Genomic DNA, 21,150 nt, shown 5'->3' on the forward strand with positions numbered 1-21,150 from the left:
TAATCGGAATTACAATTGTAATAACTCTTAGACCAAATGGTGTAATTAAGAGATTTTATGAATACACTAGTACTGTTACTAATAAATCTACACTGCCTACAGTTATAACATGCATAAGTACCTCTCTTAATACTGGCTGCTCTTGTCATGTCCTGATACCTATAATGATCTATCTCCAGCATAGATTTTAAGTTTTTAACTCTTTTTTTTTTTTGTATTCAGTTTCTCACATCAAAACTCAAGAAAGACTAGCTCTAGTTAAGAAGAGAGTGCAGAGATTTTTAGAAGCGTACTGACCTGGAGAGCTCCACAGGGTCAGAAGTCCTAAAGTCTAACATGTGGCAGAGAGATACAAGAGGATTGATAACACAGAGTCTCAAGACAACAACCTATAAGGTCAGTAGATAAAATGAGGGCTCTGAGGTGGGAAGGCAAGATGGCATGACTGCACACCAGAAGGTGCAAGTGTGGGCCAAGACAAGAGGGTACTCCACAGGTAGTGAATGCATGGATCATGCTGTCATCACAGTGGGCATGCTTGTTAAGGAGTAGGACTGAAACTACAGCTGGACTAAAAGCATCAGCCATCGCCCTCCAGCAGCTTTAGCAGTCATATTTCTTCACTTACCCCCTTTCTGATTCAAAGTCTTTAGGACGATATGGAATATAAAATTCATCTCTCTCTGTTGTCTGTGCATCAGAATGCTTTTTCTTCTTCATGCCAACAACCTCGGTGAAAACTTGCTGTGGGATTAAAACAAAAAAATAAAATTAGACTGTAGTACTTAACTTTTCTGACAGAGATGTGGTTCGTTAAACTGCTTTAAGGGTAGCTTTACATCTGGGATTAACAAAAGGCACAACAAATACATTAATTTCACTTAGTTATTTGCACAAAAACCGTAAACAAGTAAAACAGTACTACGAAAGGTTGCAGATATGAGCAACATTTTAAAATTTACAAAAACAACATAACTAATAAAATAAAAATTAATCAAGCAACTAAATGTAGTGCTATTAAACTGCATCTATAAAATAAAGCTGTTGTCACATTCCAATTCATGGCTAAAAGCTTTGTTAACCACCCCCTCCTGCTACAGTAACATGAATGTGTTGTGCCCAACACTCTGTATCTTAAAGTTCAGTGATTGTTATGTCAGTTTCACCTTAAAATTTAACTTGTTTATTTTGTCTGCTGGACAGATTAGTTATGTTCTGTTGAGAAGAGCTTTTAAAGACCAACAGAAATCAGATCTTACACCATACAAAAAAAATCATACTCAAAACAACAGAAGTCACAGAATGCAAGCCAGAATGTAATGCATACAAATTGTAACACTATATATAAAAAAGAAAAACTGTGACATGAAATACATATAATAGCAATCCTTCATAAGCAGCATGTGATGATAATTTATGGTTTGAAACCCTGTGTTAGGACTGATATACTATGTGGTGATTTATAACAAACCCTTTGCTAGTGGCAGATACTGATGGAAAGATTGCTACTGCTCTTAGACTAAAAATTGTTTAAATCTTCTTTGGGATTACATACAATGGGACAACAAGAAATGAAAGAATGTTGTATTTCCAGCTGACTTCTATTTTCAAAATTATTTTTCTAAAATTAACTTATGGTTCAGGGATGTTGAAAGGTATGGATATGATGACCTCTTCCCCAAATTAGTGTCTCCATTACAGTCACTACTCAACTTCCAAGGCATATAGGTTTATAGGTTAGTACTAGGCTAACTGCCCTTGCAAGCCATTGTAAGCCTAGCCAATTATCCCTTGTCAGACTCAAACCCTGCACCTTGTATTTGTAAGACAAACACCTTAACCATTAGGCCACCCTCTCAACAAAATGTGAAAACTTGCCAAAATTTGGAAGTCTGCAACTATTTCTTTCCCTAAACAACACTCATTAATCACAGGCAAGTCCTACAGGCCTAACAAATAGTTATAGCATTTCAGCAAAAATATTAAGAAAAAAACAGTTGTAATGCAACTAAAGGCACACCTAGGTGATCATGGTTTGCTCAGCAACTAGCAGCACAGCGTTAATATATAATCACAGCAGTATCGCTGCTCTTTTGAAATTCGAGAAGCTAAACTCACTGTGGAAGTGTTTGTATTCCTAGTCAAGAGTCTGATTCTGCAACACACACAGTATTTCTTAGAAAAAAACATCCACTATGTAATTTTAAAAAAATCATGTTATCTCACAAGAAAAGATATTTCCCCAAGGATCAGTTCCTTGACCTCTTCTCTCTATAGTTTTCCTTAAAGGAATTACAACATAGCTCTTCTCAGGCAAAGAAATTACGGTATGTAGAGAGGAAGGCCATACAAGCCACAAATTAATCTCATTCAATAATAGCATCAAAGTTTAGTGACAACCTGGCTCAGTTCTGCAGTGGTTTAAGCACACTGCCTTGACACAGATTTGCACAAAACTAAATAAATGTTAATTGGAACTAGATTATAATAAAATATGAATGAAGCATCCCTACTCCAACAGGCGGCAGTATCAAATATAATAAACATTATAAACAATCTTGTGTTTACTTACACTCTGCACAAATTATTCACTGCACACTATGAAGACTATTTATATTTTGCCACCAGCTACTGAGTTATTTATTTATTTATTTATTTTTTACAAGAAAGGGAACAGGATCACTAAAGGTCCTTATCCACCCAAGAAAATAGTTACAACTGATGGAAGTAAAAAGAAAAAAATATCATCAGGAAGAAACAAACAAAAGAATAATAAACATGCTAGTTATGCAGAAAGTGGACATAATACATAACAGTGTGAACAAACCAACTAGTAGAGTAACTCTAAACAAAAAGTACAATTTGGTAAGGAAATTAATATAACACTAGATGTTCTAATATGGTAACTGTTGCAGCAGTAACCTTAGGGAACTTGACAGCAGGCACGATCCAACATCTAGTCTAACTTTAAAAGCTCTGCACTCTTCATCCACAGTCTGGCTGGACTCCTCCTTTTCAGTATTATTTATTTATTTTATTTTACATTTGTTAACCGGGGGTGTCTGACTGAGCCGAAAAAGCCCTTTTTCAACAGAGGCCTGGGGAGAAAAGCTCCACAAAGAAAAATTACAGACACATTTAGTTATTTAGACATGATCAGTATACACACAAATTACAAGAGACATGTTTTTACAGTGGTATGCGACACAAACAGTTACAGTGGAGAGAACAAACAGAAAAATATTAATTTTTAAAAATAAAGGTAATTAATAGATTTGTGGTGTACAGCTGAAATTTGGAACATAGGTAGAATACATACATAGTACACAGGTACAGTACATACATTGTAGATTAGCCAGTGTTTGAGAGTTAAGATTGAAAACTATTATCACATGCTCTAGATTTAGTATGTATATGTTATCCGCTTTCACTAGCCTGGGGAGCAATCATGGCACTGCCAACTTTGCTTGAGATGTTGCCTGATGAGGTCTTTAAAGGAGGCTTTGGATGATGTGTTTTGAATGCTAGTAGGGACAGAGTTCCATTTTTTAGCCACTGAACTACTATATAGTGCATCTCCAAAGCTACTGTAGCTATTGGTGACTTCTAGTAGTAGTTTGCTTGATGATCTAAGAGGCCTTTTGGCTGAGTGATGATGTACTAGGTTTTTGAGGGCAGGACACTCATTGGGGAGGTAATAGATAGAATGGCAGAGCTGACTGCAGGTTAGGAGGTTGGGCAGGTCAAGCCAGTGGAGCTGTCTCAAGGCAGTACAGTGGTGAGTTCTATATGAGCAATTTGCAGCAAAGCGGGCAATTCTGTTATAGCAGGCTTCCATTTTACTTAGTTCAGTTTTGTTGAGATTAGTCAGAATGGGAGATGCATAGAGTAGGGTGGATAGAAGTTGGGGGCGAGCAATGGCTGATCTTGTGTTGTTGGTAAGAAATGGTTTGATACGGTAGAGTGACCCCAGTTTGGCATGTACTTTTTTTAATAGTTAAGTTGAGATGACTATCAAATTTTAGGTGGGAGTCTATGGTTATTCCCAATAGCTTAGCCTGTGCCACTGGAGCAATTGGAGTAGCATTTGTGGAGTAGATAGTGAATTGACTGTTCGTATTTTTGTTAGAACTGGTTATAATCATAAGCTGAGTTTTCTTTGGACTGATAAGTTGGGCTTTGGTAAGGTAGTTTTCAACGTCAGAGAATGCTAGTTGAGTTGTTTGCAGGAGGGTGGGAATGTTTTGTGCAGCACTGATTAAGGTAGTGTTATCTGCATACTGAATTATAGATGCATGCTGTGTAGAGGTCTGGAGGTCATTTGTGAAGACAGTGAATAGTAGTGGTCCTAAGATAGAACCCTGTGGGACTTCTATAGTTATGGGCAGCTGAGGAGAGAGAGAATTTTCCCATTTCACAGCTTGGTACCTGTCAGTTAAGTAGCTTTGGAACCAGGTAAGAGTGGAATTTGATAGATGATACTGGTTTAGTTTGTTTAGCAGGATTTGGTGTGAGACTGTGTCAAATGTTTTGGACATATCCAAAAAAAGAATTGACACTTGTAGGCCTTCATTTTTGAGACGGTTTACTGTGTCTGTGAAGCAGAGGATGGCTGTAGTGGTACTATGGGCAGGTCTGACAGGATGTTGCTGTTTAGGAGATAGTTTAGCATCTGGGTATGGATGCATTTTTCTAGGATTTTGGCCAGGAGGGAGAGTAAAGCAATGGGTCTGTAGTTATTAAGTTCAGTGGAGGTCCCGCCTTTATGCATGGGTGTAACATAGGATATTTTCCAGAGTATGGGCACATAGTTTTCAACAATTGATCTGTTTATGAGAGTGGAGACTGTGATAGCAATAGCATCTGCTGTGAGTTTCAAGAAATAGCTGGGGAGTAGGTTGGCTGCTGTTGATGAGGTTTTTAGTTTGGAGAGCATGCTTTTGATTGAAGTGGTGGAAACTGTTTTGAGGGTAAAGTTTGTATTAGTGTTATTTGTGTTGGGGGGGATAGTGAGGAAGGAACTGCCCTGTGATACTAAGGATAGAATAATTGAGTTCACAAAGTGGGAGTTGAATTGTGTTTCGATGGGAACTTTAGTGTCAGGGGTGGTTGGTTTGGGGGTAGCCTTTTGGGTGGATTTTAGTAGCTGGTTTACATTTTTCCTAAATTTTTGCGGGTTGTGTTGGTATTTAGTTTGTAATGTTGTGTAGTAGGATTTTTTTGTCCAGCCTAAGGCATTTTTTCGCATGGTTGCACAGTTCTTGGTACTTAGTTAGGCTTTGTGTTTCTTTGTTTTTTTGATAGTAAAGCCAGGCAGTGTCTCTGGACTTGAGGATTTGTTTGGTTTCTTTACTGAGCCAGGGGTTTGTAGAGGTTCTAACCTTGATTTTGCGCAATGGAGTGACAGTGTCTAGGTGTTGTAGAAATGTTTTGTTGAAATATGCTACAGCCTGGTCAAGTGGGAGGGTTTTTAGGGGGGTCCAGTCACAGTTATAAAGTGTTGCAAGACCTCAGGAGAGAATTTTTGTGTGTTTCTAGTGGATATATAGTTAGTGGTTTTGCATATGCTTGTTCTAATACGTACAAAGTATATTATGCTGTGGTCACTTAAGGTGTCTGGGAGACTGCCTGTGTGAGGGTACAATGTGGGGTTGTTAGGACCCACTCAAGGATGGATACCCTTTTAGATTTTTTTATCACATCTAGTTGGAATTTGGACTAGCTGATGGTAGCCACGGAGATTTATTAGATTACTTGGTGGTTCTGATATACAGGTGAACCAATCTAGGTTGAAGTCCCCCAGAATAAGGTTTTTTTGTGAGTATGTGGAAGAACACCAGGATAAGAAGTCTTCAAGGCTAGCAGGTGTATTACCAGGTGGAATATAGATCACAATTGTGGTGACGACCTTTTTAGGGTGAAATTGAAGTTGTGAGATAAGTATGTCCCAATTATTGGGGGAGGGGTAGGAGTTTGGTAAGTATAAGAATTTATTCCTGCAGTATCTTCAGTTCTTTCCTGCTTGACCAAGCCTAAGTGTTAGCAACACCCTGGCCTTGGGCAGAAGGAAGCAAAGGGTTACAGGCCCCAAGTCCACATACTCTCATGGGTTCAGACATCCCTGTATGACCTGCACTTCCTGACTCATTGTCAGGTTAAGCAACTTGGCTCCTTGGAGATGTACATACAAAGGGAAAAAAATAATAAGGCAGGTATTGGGAGGGAAGTGAAGTGGTATCCACCTCAGCCCTTGGAAGTCAAGTTTTACCCGAAGTGCGGGAGGAGGGAATGAAAACATACTGCAACAGTGACCTTAAGTGTACATCTACTATTATACGAAAATAACAGCTGTGTAAGTAAGCCTACCATAATAGTAGATATTTGAATGATTACTGCTGCATAGCCTTAACTATATGGGTTATATCCTGCCAAGGATGTACCAGCCATTCAGCTTCCAACACTTCAGGTCTCCTTCTACACACACACACACACAGACCAACAGTCAACACAAGCTGATCTGAGGGGACTAAAAAGACAGATTTGGATGCCAAGCTCTTCAGAGCTTTTATGCCAAGAGGAGGAGGCTGTGCTCCATAAGGACAATGCTAGGAACAAAAACAGATGTCCACACCCTAGCATAAACAACGAGGTGGGGGTTGGAGGGAGGGAGTGGCTGCAGCAGCAATGATTATTCGAACATCTAATGTTATGGTAAGTTTACTTAAACAACTGTACCATGTTCATAATAATGAACACTGCTGTAGTAGCCTTAGCTATGTGGGGAAATTACCCTAGCTTACTGCATTTGATAGGTGGAAGGAGAATAGCTCAGGAGCTCCTGGAGAAGAGTCCTAGCAAAGCCTAATTTTGACACTGAAGGAATCAAGCTAGTAATGCCTTGTAAATGTATGTATAGAAGACCAAGTTTCTGCTTTTAGAATCAACTCTTTCTAAAAAGCAATATATAAACCAAAGGCCCTGGTAGAGTAAAAGCCTTGACCGTGCATGGATAGTTTTGCTGTGGTTGAGCATAAGAAAAAGGTAATAGCCTTAGACAACCATTTGGAAACAATATGTTTTGACACAGGTTGCCCCCTCTTCTTACCTTCATAAGAAATGAAACATACAGTTGTGCAAAATCTTACCATAATGGTAGATGTCCTTCTCTTTACTATTGCAGTATTCATAACAGTAGGGATCCCCTGCCAAGGACGGCCCAATGTCTGTCCAGTATACCAAAGCCTTTAGGCTGCTTTAAGGTATACTGTATGTCACATGCATTCTCCTTGCATAAAAGTGACATCCAGACGTACCATGCTCAGAACTGAGAGCCCCAGTAGGAATGCCAGTCCAAGGAAAAGAGGTAATCAGTTATCCAGAAGAGAAATGGCCAGGGGGCGGAGGGAGGGAGTGAATGCTGCAACAGTGAAGAGAAGGACATCTACCATTATAGTACGATTTTACACAACTGTACTATGTCCTTCCATGTCAATGATGCAGTATTCATAACAGTAGGTAGGGAGAATGTCAAAGCTCACAGAAACTTGGAGGGGGAAGGACCAGCAGAGCCATCTAGGAAGCCATAACAAATGGCCTTAAAAAAACCAGCTCTAGCTCTGGAGATTCCATCCAGTTTGTAGTGCTTAGCAAATGTATGCATGGAAGTCCAGGTTGCTGTCTCAAGAATAGAGTCTGTATCTAAACCCTTGAAAAATTACCAGAAGAAGCCACAGCAATGGTAGAATGAGCCTTAACAAGAAAAGGAAGGCTCTTACCATAAAAATAATAACAAAGAAATAGCTTCAGAATTCCAAGAAGAAACAGTGTGATTGGATACATAGGGACCTAGGCTGAAAAAAAAAAAAGCTGATCAGATTTCTAACAGTTTTACTCTCATCCAAATAAAATCTGAGTTGTCTATGCACATCCAGTGTGTGCAGCACCCTCTCACTAGCATATTGTGAAGAGGGGGAAAAGTGGAAAAATGAATACACTGATTAAGAGACAACTCATTAACCACCTTGGGCATAAAAGGAGGATTAGTAAGCAAGGACACCCTGCCTTTAAGAAACACCAACAAAAGAGCAAAAGCCATAAGGGCTTGAAGCTCAGACACCCATCTGGCAGAAGTAAGGGCCAACAAAAGTACAGTTTCCTAAGAGCAATGTTGCAAGGAAACTGAAGCAGCAGGCTCAAAAAGAGCCCGAGTCAATTTTTCCAAAACAAAATAAAGATCCCAGGAGGAGGAAAGTACAGTTGTGTACACTTACCATAAATGTAGATGTTCAAGTGTATTCACTGTTGCAGTCATTACATTTGGGTAATCTGCTGGCAGGTTGACCTCAGTTGGTCTGAATAACAAAGTCTTGGGTCCTGCGTCAGTTGCGGTCTCCTCTTCCATGATGTTAGATCGTCAGGGGTATAAAACATGCAGCCGACACCATTTTATTCAGTTTTTCTTGCCCCAGATGTCAGGTGCCCCCAAATGGGGAGCAAAAAAAACAATATATATATATATATATATATATATATATATATATATATATATATATATATATATATATATATATATATATAAAAACAGTAAAAATATACATAAATGCACTTTTAGAAACATAAACTTTACCTTCATCTAAAAGCAAATACACCACAAAGGCTTTTGTATATAGTGAAGGAAAGACAAGGTATAGAAAGGGGGTTGGCGGGTGGGTAACCCAGACTGCAACAGTGAATACACTCGAACATCTACATTTATGGTAAGTGTACACAACTGTACTATGTTCTTCGTGTTTCACTGTTGCAGTCATTACATGTGGGTAGACTCCCAAAGCTATGGATGGGAGGATGGAACTAAACAGCATTAGGAGTGGCTATAACTGCAGTGGCAAAGCCTGCCCTGGATTTGGAGAAGACAGGCAAATGATAATGCTTTGTGAAGGTATGAACAGAGCTCCAAGTAGCAGCTTCTAGAATGTCTTTGGCTGGAACCCCTCTGAGAAGAGCTGCTGAAGTAGAGGCAGCCCTGGTGGAATGTGATCTGACCCCCTTGGGCCCAGGTTTACCATGGTGCAAGTAGCAGAAATGAATGCAGTGGCCTATCCACTTAGAAATAGTCTGCTTTGATATAGCCTTCCCCTCTGACCCTGCAGCAAATGCTACCAGTAGTTGCTCAGACTTTCTTAGGGATCTGGTCCTGTTTAAGTAGAATCTTAGTTGTCTGTGTCCATCCAATGAGTGCAGAATCTGCTCCCCCTTGTTCTGTGGATTTGGGTAAAATGTTGGCAGGTGAATGGTCTGGTTAAGAGCCACACTGGACACCACCTTAGTCCTAAAAGAAGGAGTGGTCCTGAGGGACACCCTGTCCGGGTAAAATATAATAAAAGGCTCCACTGCCATGAGAGCCTGTAATTCTGAAACCCTTCTTGCTGAAGTGACTGCCAAGAGAAAAGCTGTTTTCCAAGATAGAAATTTTATATCCGCATTAGCTGTTGGTTCAAAAGGAGGCAGGGTGTGTTTTTCCAGCACAAAATTGAGGTCCTATGCAGGAGTTGGTGATGATCTGGGAGGCCTTAAATTTTTGGCCTCTCTAAGATGGTGTTTAAGCAGAGGATGAGAAAAGAGGGGAGGCTCTGTGTTGTAATGAACTAAGATGGCAGAGGCATGGATTTTTATTGAAGACAAAATATAGGCCCTTGTCAAGCATCTCAGTCAAATATTGTAAAATCTGAGGAACATTGGGCTTTGCTGTGTCTGTTCCTTGTGCTTGGTTCCAAGCACAGAATCTCTTCCATTTATCAGCATAAGATTTTCTAGTACTAGGCCTTCTGGCTTCCAAAATGACATCCATCACAGATTTACTGAGAGGTGTTTGAATAATTAGTTGATCAGCCATGCTGCAAGATTCAGAGTTTGGAGCAGAGTGTGCAGAATTTGATAGATCTGCTGAGACAGTAGATGAGGTATTTGAGGCAAGTGCCATGGAGAAAGCTGAGACATATTCCTTAGAAGTGTACCAGTGCTGGCGAAGCCAGTCCGGAGCAACTAGGATCATTTTTGTTTTTTCCTGTCCGACTTTTAGTAAGACCTTAGAGAGTAGCGGCAGAGGGGGAAAGGCATAGACTGATAGATTTTTCCAGCTGAAGGATAGGGCATCCACTTTCCATGCTTTTTTGTGATGAGTTTTTGTGCAGAACTTGTCCAACTGATAATTTTGGGGAGAGGCAAAAAGATCTATGCTTGGGCTCCCCCATTTCTGTGTTAACATGCTGAAGATTTGTGGATCCAGTTTCCATTTGTGCGGGTCCATAAGATTTCTGCTTAGGTAGTCTGCCACAGTATTTTGCTTTCCTGGCAGGAATTGAGCTTGAAGATGTATATGGTAAGTCAAGGCTGTGTTCCACAAGACCATGGCTAGTCTGCAAAGGGGGTAGGAATGTGTTCCCCCCTGCTTGTTTATGTACCACATAACTGTGGTGTTGTCCGTCTTTATCAGTAGTAGTCCTGGATGAAGTCCTTGAAGGCTGTCAGAGCATTCTGAACAGCTAGCATCTCTTTCTGGTTGATATGCAGATCCATTTGATTTGGGCTCCATTTGCCCTGAATGCATCTCCCTGCCAGGTGGACCCCCCAAGCATAGGCTGATGCGTCTGTAGTTAGGGTTTGGGTGGCAGGGGGTAGAGTGAATGACAGTCCCTTGCTTTGGTGACATGTCTCTGCCCACCAAAGAAACTCCTGTTGTAGGCAGAGAATGAGAGGAATCAATGTTTCCAGACTGTGACAATGCTGACTCCCATAAACTTTTTAGGTACCATTGAAGTTTCCTCATATGCAGTCTTACATATGGAATCAGTAGGATGCAGGATGCCATGAACCCCAAAGCCTGCAGAATTTGTCTTGCAGATAACTGGGTTTTTGTTGCCATTTGTTTGAAGTATGTTGTCAGTTGCCTTTGTTTGCCTGGCATGAGGTAAGCCATCTGGGCAGTTGTATTCAAGCTTGCACCCAGGAATGTAATTATTTGACAGGGTACCAGTTGTGATTTCTTTTCATTTATGGTGTACCCTAGGCATGCTAGAAGCCTTTTTACAAACGCCAGATGTTGAAGAGTGTCCTTGTCCTCTGCTTGAATGTGACAGTCATCCAGATAAGGATAAATCTGAATGCTTCTTTGTCTGCGGAATGCAATTACTGGTGCCAGGCACTTTGTAAAGACCCTGGGTGCAGTAGATAAGCCAAAGGGCAGTGCAGAGAATTGGTAATGCAAAAAAAACTGCTTTGAAGCGGAAGTATCTTCTGCATGATTCCCTTAATGGGATATGCAGGTATGCCTATTTTAAGTCTAGAGTTACTAACCAAGCATTCCTACCTAGCATAAGCAGTAGCTGTTGTAAAGTCAGCATTTTGAATTTTGGAATGTCCAGGAACGTGTTCAAAATCGATAAGTCCAGTATTGGACGCCATGAATTGTCTTTTCTGGGTACCAGGAAAAGTCTTGAATAAAAACCTTGTTCTTTTTTCCTTTTCTGGTACTGGTTGAATAGCACCCATATCCCTGAGAGCCATGACTTGTTTCTGGGCCTCTGCCCACTGGTTTTGTGGCAGATCCGGCCATCCGTTTGGAATTGGCAAATTATGGAAATGAAGTCTGCACCCCTGGGATACTATGTTTAATACCCACTTGTCCTGGGTAATTAACTGCCAATTTTGAGCATGAAGTGCTAGTTTTCCCCCAAGGGGGCTGCCAAAAGATAAGAGCTTGGTGATGGTAGAGGAAAGTCATTGAGACTGCTTACTGTAGGGTTTTGCTTTGTTTCCTCCAGATTTGGAGGTGGCGGCACCCCATTGCTTTGACCTGCAAGAACCCTGTGATTGGTATCTGGAGCCTTTTGAGTGCCTGGATTTGCCCTTAGTGGCTCTGTTGTAGACACAGGAAAGGACCAATTTTTAGTAGGCCAGTGTCTACTGAATCTGGGTGGCTGCACTTGCAAGAAATCTTTTACAGTTTGCATAGATTTAGCTTTGTCTTCCATTTTCTTTAAAACCTCTTCTGCCATATTACCAAACAGAGTGTCATGCTGCAAAGGGGCATCCAACAATTTAGCTTTAACATGATCAGGCAGATTTTGCTCCTTGAGCCAGGCATGCCTTCTAATCACAGATCCAGTAACGGCGGCCCTACAAGAGGCCTCCAAGGAATCAAAACCACATTGCAACGTATGCTTTCCAACTTGTTCTGCTGAATGAAATAATTCATGTAACTCTATTTTCCACACAATCAGAAATCAACATCATTTTCTGTTTTAGTAAGCCCATAACATGCTGTTGATATTTAAGCATATGAAACTGGCAGTTTAAAGCCCTGATTGCCAAGGTTGCAGACGTATAAACCTTCTTGCCTCATCTATCCAGCACCCTGGAATCTCTATCAGAAGGGGTAGGATTCTTGGCTGTAGAGGCCTTAACACCCTTGGGACCCTAAGAAATAGTTCAGGATCAGCAGCAGGATTTTTAAAAAGAAATTTGTGGGAGTCAGGAACCCCGTAATATCTGTCTGGCTTACTAGGAGCCAGAGGCAGGGAATCAGGAGCCATGCTTGATTCTGAGAACACATAATTGACAATGTCTAATACAGGAGGTATTGCCAAAGGCCTATGCTGTGGAAGAAGAAGGAAATCCCTAAGCCTCTTTTTTGATACAGAGAGGTCCTGACTCTCCCAGTGAAAATGTTCCCTTAAAGTATGCAAAGTCTCTCCAAAAGAGTAATCCTCAGGAGGAGATGCAGATGGAATGGATTCCTCTGCATCAGAATCCTCATAGGGTGGAAAACAAAATTCCTGATCAGAAGAGGAATCAGAAGAAATGGAAACCTGATATGAAGATTCATAATCAGTGCCTTGCCTAGGCCTCTTGGTGGGGGGGGGGGGTAGTTGGGAACCCCTGATCAAGGTAATTAAATCTTCAGCCATTTTGATCATCTGTTTTTTAGGCATAGGGGCCTGAGCACATGGTTCATGCACCGGTTTTTTAGACACAGATGTTTTTGAGGCTGGCTTCGGTTTAATATAAAAATGTTGAGGCCTGAAAACTCCCTCAGAAGCCGGTGCCTGCTCAGCAGCTCTGGACCCATCTAAGGGAGAGACATCTGCAGGTTCAATACTCTGAGAATCTCGCGGCATAGCAGACTCCGAATGGGTCTTGGTAGAGGCCTGAGACTCAAAAGTAGTGGGTATCAGGGGCTGCGAAAGCGCCTGAGTACCAGCGAAACAGCGACTGGCTTAGGAGAAACTTCATCATCGGTTTTGGACCTCGACGGTCTGTCTGTCTTTTTCTTTGTGTTTTTTGTGAACTCCGGTAGTCGGATTGCTAACCAACGATGTTTCAGGATAATTAAATCTTGAACCAAAATATTTAAAAGCAAAAATATACAGACGCTTTATAGTGCGTTGGTTAAATCTAGCACAAAACCGACAGCAAGGCACATTGTGATCTGGGCCTAGGCAAGGAATACAGTACAAATGAAAATCCTTATGAGGTATTTGCTTCCCACAAGTAATGCAATTATTAACTTTTACTGACATCGGTAAGGAGCAAGAAAATGTTTCCCCAACGGGGTACTTAGCTTTAGTTTGAAGACTTTGGTTCTGAAACTCAAATACGAAACTTTCAGGAGTTGGCCGATCGGCACTTGCGAACTGCTTCTGCTTTGGGCATCTCGCAGCAAGAAAGACGGACTAAAATGGCGTCGGCTACATGTTTTATACCCCTGATGACCTAACATCATGCAAGAGGAGACAGCAACCGATGCAGGACCCAAGACTTTGTTATTCAGGCCGACTGAGGGCAACCTGCCAGCAGATTACCCAAATGTAATGACTGCAACAGTGAAACACGAAGAACATCAGGCTTCCTGGAAGGCCTAATATGAAGGATACCTTTAAGAAACTGTTTAGCTTTAAATCTAGAAGCCAAAGGAGGAGAAAAAGGCAGACAAACAGAAACAGCTGATAAGTGGGCCTTACCGGAAGAACAGGCCAACCCAGCATTGAGCAACTCACACACAGATAGGAGAGAACCAAAGGCGCATCCAAAAGACACCAAACAGAAAACCTCTTCCACTCTGGATAAATAGGATTTCCTAGAAGTGGATGCCCTGGCCTCCTGCAGGACCATAAGCACGTCCTCAGAAAAAAAGGTGTCTATGTGGAGTCAAAATCCTATCAGCCACAGTGCCAGCTGGAGAGTGGACAGGAGAGAATGAATGAGAGATCCCTTGTCTTGTGCAAGTAAGTCCACCCTGTGAGGTAACTTGTGACGAGTCCCCTTGGCTAAATGCAGAAGAGGGAACCAATGCTGTCTTAGCCAAAAGCAGTCACCAACAAGATTTCTGGAGTATCCTGCTGAATTTTGAACAGTACTTTTGGAATGAGGGGAAGGAAGGGAACACAAAGAAACATCCACTTCCAAGAAAAGGACAGCGCATCCACCTTCCAAATCAGAGGACCTGGGACTCTGGAACAAAAATGGGGAAGTTGTCTGTTCAGAGGGGAAGCAAACAGACCTATTTGAGGACCACACTGGTGGACAATGTCCAGAAAAATCCCTGTGAAGCATCCATTTGTGGGACTGAGTTAAGGACCTGCTCAGAGTGTCTTCCACAATATTTTGACCTGAGGGAATGTAAACCGCATGAAGAGTCACTTGATACGGGACAGCCAGATCCAACACCAGGAGTGCTAGCTGGCAAAGAAGACTAGATCTTGCTGGCCCGACACATCACTGTGGTACTGCCTGTAAATACCTTAAGAGGTCCTGGTGAGAAAAAGAGGATGAGAAGCCTGAAATACCTGCAAAAGAGCTCTCATCTCTGACATGCCCTGCCCCTTCAGGGAGCCAAAGGCTGCTCCCAATCCCATGTCTGCAGCATCTGTGAACAGCTCCTGACAGGGAAGAGGGAGATGAAAGGGGAGCCCCTGGGTTTCGAGATAACTGCTGAAACCACCAGTGAAGTTCCTTCCTGAGACAAGGAAGAAGAGAAACTACAAAGTCTGGGGGATGTGCAAGTTGAAGCCAAACTGACTTCAGAAACCACTGAACTTTCTGATGTGGAGTTTGGCCAGAGGGAGCACAGGGATGGTGGATGCCATGAATCCTAGAGAGCTCTCAGAAACTCTCTGGCTGTGACGGAGGCAGGTAGAAGAATATTTTGAAAGAAGGAAATGAGTATCAAGACTTTGGGAAGAGGCAGTGATGCCAATAGAGGCACTCTCTGAATCCTACACCCCAGAAAAATATGGTCCTGAAAAGACTTTTTGAAGTTTATTGTGAACCCTGGGCTTTGTAGAAGGGAAATGGCAAAAAAAGAAGTTATGTTCTTACCATAACGTTCCATGTGAGTTATTCATCTCGCCTTTTTGTTCTTACACGTGGGTTCATCGGCTCAGAGTCGGCCGCTTTTCAAGCTCAAACTCTCAGAGAAGCTCGAGACACAGTATATATCCCATAATGCTCTACTGTAAACCCCAGATCTAGTACGCTGGACCCGAAGACAGCCTAAAAAAAAATAAGCACTGCAGTACCTACCTATCTAGGTACTTACAGATTTGCAGAAAGGAAAAACAGTCTGTCTTAAGACAGGCTGACAAGACCAACCAATCCACCAAGACAACCATCTTTTTCACCAGGAGGGGGAAGGTGGGAGGGAATGCAAGAACAAAAAGGCGAGATGAACAACTCACATGGAACGTTATGGTAAGAACATAACTTCTTTATGTGAAGTTGTTCTATCTCACCGTTTTGTTCTTACACGTGGGTAGCGTCCCAAGCACCCTAATCCTGGGCGGCTCAAGGGAGAACATTCCTGAGCATAGTGGAACCAAAGGAAGCCCTGTCCACTTTGTAATGGGTGATAAACATGTGAGGTTTGGACCAAGTAGCAGCTGCACAGATGATATCCAAGGGTAAACGAGCTGCATGAGCAAATGAAGTAGAAACAGCCCGGTTAGAATAGGCTTTGACATTAGTCGGTAATGGCTGATTAGTGGAGGAAATAAATGAATTTAATGCAATCAGAAAGCAACTTAGATAATGTGTCTTTTGATACTGCAGAACCTTTCTTGTTCTCTGCATAGGAGACAAAGAGTTCATCAGATTGCCTGAAATCTTTCGTTCTGTCCAAGCAGAATCTCAATTGTCTGTGAACATCAAGCTTGTGTAACATATACTCCAGTCTGTTGGTATGATGTCTAAAAAAAGTTGGGAGCTGAATGGACTGATTTAAGTTGCTTTCGGAGCAGACCTTAGGAAGAAAGGTAGAATTTGTCCTGAGGGACACCCTATCAGGGTGGAAGATCAAATATGGGGCCTGAAAGATAGAGCTTGGAGTTCAGAGACCCTACGCGCAGATGTAATGACTACCAGAAATAGTTTTCCAAGACAGAAGCTTCAAATCACAAGATGACGCGGGTTCGAAGGGGGTAAGCATCAATTGGGATAAAACAAGATTTAAATTCCAGGGAGAAACAGGGTGTCTGATAGGTGGTCTGAGATGGTGGGTCCCTTTCAAAAAGGCTTTACATAGTCTGTGGGACATGATGTTAGACCCGTTAAACCCTACATGAAAGTTGGAAATGGCAGCCAATTGAACCCTTATGGTGGCAGCTGCTGCGCCATCATAGAACAAGGAGGACAAGAACTCTAATATGGTATGAATAGGCGCAACATATGGGTCAACATCGTGGTGAGAAGCCCAGTGATCAAATTGTTTCCATTTGCTATTATATAGTTTCCTGGTTGACAGTTTATGAGAGGAAACTATAATATGTTGGACCACGGGAGACAAATCTTGAGACCTGGCTAATATGGGAATTGGAAAAACCAAGCTGTCAGTTTTAAGGAGATGAGGGAGGGATGAAGAACTCCCGACGAATGAGTCAGAAGGTCTGGCACTGAGCCCAGAACCCATGGTTCTTCCACTTGATACTTCTGTAGGAAGGGGAACCAAATCTGACGAGGCCAAGATGGGGCTATCAGAATAACAGTCCTTCCCAGAACTTTGGCTTTCTGTATGAACTTGGGAATTAGAGGAATTGGCAGGAAGGCATACAGGAGGCCCGGGGGCCAATCATGTGCAAGCGCATCCCTCGGGTTGCTCCCCGGTGGGGGATAAAGGGCAAAGTAGCTTCTGCATTTGGCATTCATCGGAGATGCAAACAGATCGCAGCAAGGCTGGCCCCACCTGCAGAAAATCTTGTCCGCCATCTGTTGTTTGAGGGACCACTCATGAGGCAACAGGATGGCCCTGCTCAGTTTGTCCGCTATCACGTTGGATGACCCTGGGATGTTTGTTGCTATCAGAAAGCACCTGGTGGGTACAGCCCACTGCCAAATTCTTAGGGCCTCTCGGCATAAGGGATACGATCTGGTTCCCCCTTGCTTGTTGATGTACCAGACTACTTACATGTTCTCCGTCTGAATTGCATAAGGTTATGCCCAACTGGGAACACAGGTTGATAGTGTAGTCTCTTGCCTGAATTAGTTGATGCCTGGAGGTGGCGATGAGGATCCAGTCTTCCAGATATGGAAACACCCGGAATCCTAAGCATCTCAGGTGAGCCATGACCACTGCTATACATTTGGTGAACACTCTGGGGGCTGTGGTGAGACCAAAGGACAGGGCTCGGAATTGGTAATGACTGGCCCCCAGCCAGAAACGCAAGTGATCACTGGATGATCTGGCCATTTTGATGTGGTAGTAAGCATCCTTGAAATCTATAGAGCACATCCAATCACCCGTTTCTAGAAACGGAAGTATCGATTGAAGAGTGACCATCCGGAACTTTTCCTTCTTGATGAAGGTGTTGAGTTTGCTGAGGTCTAATATGGGCCTCCAGTCCCCTGTTTTCTTTGGAACTAAAAAGAACCGGGACTGGCTGGATGACTCTTTTGTCTAGCAGGTTTTGAATCTCTATGGCTGCTAGTTTTCGCAGACTGGGTGGAATGTCTGGAATACTTGTACACATGGGAGGGAATTTTGTAAAGGGAATGTAGTAACCTCTGGAAATGATGCTTTTTACCCAAGAATCCGTTGTAATGTTTAGCCAGGCATTTGGGTATAAAGCCAAGCGACCCCCAACCGCCTCCAGAGCAGGACAGCCGGGCTCCCTTTCAGGAACGCTGATGGGGCTTACAAGAGAACTGCTCCCTGTCACCCTGATTTTGCGGACCCCCTCCACCATTTGGGTGGCGTCTTCCATTTTTACCCCCTCCTCTGCCCCTAGACGGGGTATCAAAAGGTGTGTTCTGGAAAGCTCCTTGGGGCTTTCGAAACCACATTTTTCCACTTCGTTGCCCTTTGGGGTACGGTCTAGTTGGAGTGGAAAAATGGACTCCTACAGCAGACAGAGTCTTTCCTTCTTGTTCACACCTAGTAAGCGTCTCCTTAACTTTAGGCCCGAACAAGGCGGAACCATCGAATGGGGTATTGACGAAGGAAGACTTGAAGGCTTCCGCAAAGGAGGAAAGGCACATCCAGGACTGTCTCCTAAGAGCTATCGCTGAACCTGCCGCCCTACTCGATCCATCGGCGGCATAAGAAATGAACCGCATGGATGAGTTGACTATAGAATTGAGGGTGTTGAGTTGTGCAGTCACTTTCTCAGAAACTGCATCAGCTGTGTTACCCTGTACAGTATCTCCCAGCTCTTTAAGGAGATCTCGTTGAAGGCGGGTAAAGTGGGTTAGGTAGTTGAGCGATCTCATGGAAAATGCCGCAAAACTAAATATGCATTTCCCATATCTGTCCATCATCCTAGACTCCCTATTAGGAGGATGGACAGAAGAAGAGGTTTCCGACATCTCTTTCTTGGTGGCTGCCGCCACCACCATGGCATCAACCGGGACTCCCTTGATAAGAAAGGCCTTGTCAGCAGGGGAAGTAATGAACTTGTTGGGCCTCCGAGGGACCAGTTCCACTGAATCATGGGGACTCACGTCCTTCGAGCAACCAAATCCATTAGTTCGAAGGGAGGAGTAACCCAGGAGGGGGATGGTTGAGACCCAAAGGCCTTCAGGAGTACCGACTCATCCTCAGTAGGGGCAAGGGACTGCCAATCACCCCTCTCTGCCTTAAGATCTCAAATATGTCTGCAAATGAGACATCCTCTGAGGGGGATTATGGGGACCCTTCTGATTCCTCTAAGTCGGCGTCCGATGCCAGGGATTCCTGTGGGGAATCCAAGTGCCTCCTCTTGCACAGTCTCTTCCTAGGTACTTCATCAGTGGGAGCGTCCAGTGAAGTCTCCGTAGAGGAGGGGCTGCCTAATGGGGATACCTGAGGCTCTGGGTTTCGACGCTTGGTAGGGACCTGTGGGGAAAAGACAGAACGTGGCCCTTTAAGGGGAGGGGAAGAAAGATCCGAAGAGGTAGTGGTCTTAGAAGACATGACCTTCCTCATGGCACTGAAGGCACCAGAATCCCGGTTTGAGAAGTCTGTCAGCTCTGAAGAGGCCGGCAGCCCTCCCCGATCCTATCCAGAGGACGAAGCCGAACCCACCTGCGCCAAAGCCCCGAGGGGAAGGGTCGGAACTGAAGTCTCAGTTTGACTCTCCATCCCGGAGCCAGTGAGGGAGTGTCGGCTCTGAGACTCCCTGGTTGGAACCGAGGAAATCAAGGTCGATGGAGCCGAGGGAGCTGGATCGAACCTCGGCTCTGAGGACGCTACCGACATCGGTTCTCTCTGCCCCGGCTCCGAGAGTTCGACTGGCTTCGGAGGAGGAGGAGGAGTAGAGAGTAGGACTGGGATTTCAGGCTTTGAAGCAGAGTGGCTCAAAGCGGAAAGCATTTTGGCCAGGGCCAGGTTCTCTAGCAATCTCTTAACCACGCGGTCCAGGTCCACATCAGATAACCTCGAAGAATGGGTCGAAGGATGGGTCGAGGGGGCTGAAGACGGCACCGATTGAAGAATTGGAGACTAAGGAGTCTCCAACACCGGATCCACAACTTGACTCCGAGATAAAGGTTCGGTACACGGCTCCAAAGGCTGTGGAGCCGATGATCAAACCATACTAGAGGAGCTTGGAGCAGAGGACTTGGGCTCCGAGGACCCCTTGGACGACTTCGACCCCTTTGAAGCCTTGGAAGAAAAGTCGGTCTTGTCCAGTGCAGCCTGAAAATCAGGCTTCAGGAGTCCTCTATCCACCAGCTTCCTGCGGCTTTCCAGAAGAACCCTGGCGCTAAAGGAGTGGCAGATACAGCACACTTCCTGCAAATGAACAGATCCTAAACAGTACACACGGGTGGAGTCGTTGTCCATCACAGACATTTTTTGGCCACACTTGCACCTTTTGAAGCCAGACTTTTGCTTCTCTGACATTTTAGAAAAAGAGAGAGAGAAATATATACGTATATGTATATATATATATATATATATATATATATATACATACTTATATATATATATACATACGTATATATATATATATATATATACATACGTATATATATATATATATATATATATATATATATATATATATATATATATATATATATATATATATATATATATATATATATATATATATATATATATATATATATATATATATATATATACACACACACGTTCAGATCCCTGAACTCAAAACTATGAGTGTATTAAACACAAAAAAGTTATTCAACTATTTTTTTTAATATTAACTCTCTACAGAACTAGCTAATATCTAAATGTTCTAACTAATTTTAAACTACCACTAACAAAATTAGCACACACAAAGGAGCTAACAGAGCCCTGTCACACCCAAAAAACTAAGAAAGGCCTAGAAAAAAACAGCCGTTAAGAAAAACACTCCAAATATATACCAGTCTACACACTAACTCTAACTAAACTCTATTTTTTTAAAGAAAACAATACTAGCTAACACTACAAGAGAAAAATATTTTTTAAAATATTTGTAAATATAGAAAAAATAACACTGGCCCGAGCTTCCTCCGACGAGTCTGTAGATCTGTTGCAGCGGCAAACTAGATCTGGGGTTTACAGTAGAGCATCATGGGATATATACTGCGTCTCAAGCTTCTCTGAGAGTTTGAGCTTGAAAAGCGGCCGACTCGGAGCCGAGGGATCGGCTCCGAACCCACGTGTAAGAACAAAAC

General features: G+C 42.9%; 1 protein-coding gene across 1 annotated transcript in view; it reads right to left on the reverse strand.

Moving 5' to 3' along the window:
• The window catches only part of DDX54 (DEAD-box helicase 54), an 841,349-nt gene that overhangs the window by 258,987 nt on the left and 561,212 nt on the right, over nucleotides 1–21,150 (reverse strand). The window contains 1 exon segment of the mRNA XM_044068440.1: nucleotides 629–744. Within this exon segment, the coding sequence (XP_043924375.1) occupies nucleotides 629–744 (116 nt within the window).

This window comes from Protopterus annectens, chromosome 4.part0, assembly GCF_019279795.1.
Source record: "Protopterus annectens isolate FY-2018-M chromosome 4.part0, PAN1.0, whole genome shotgun sequence".
In the NCBI taxonomy this organism is placed as follows: Eukaryota; Metazoa; Chordata; order Ceratodontiformes; family Protopteridae; genus Protopterus; species Protopterus annectens.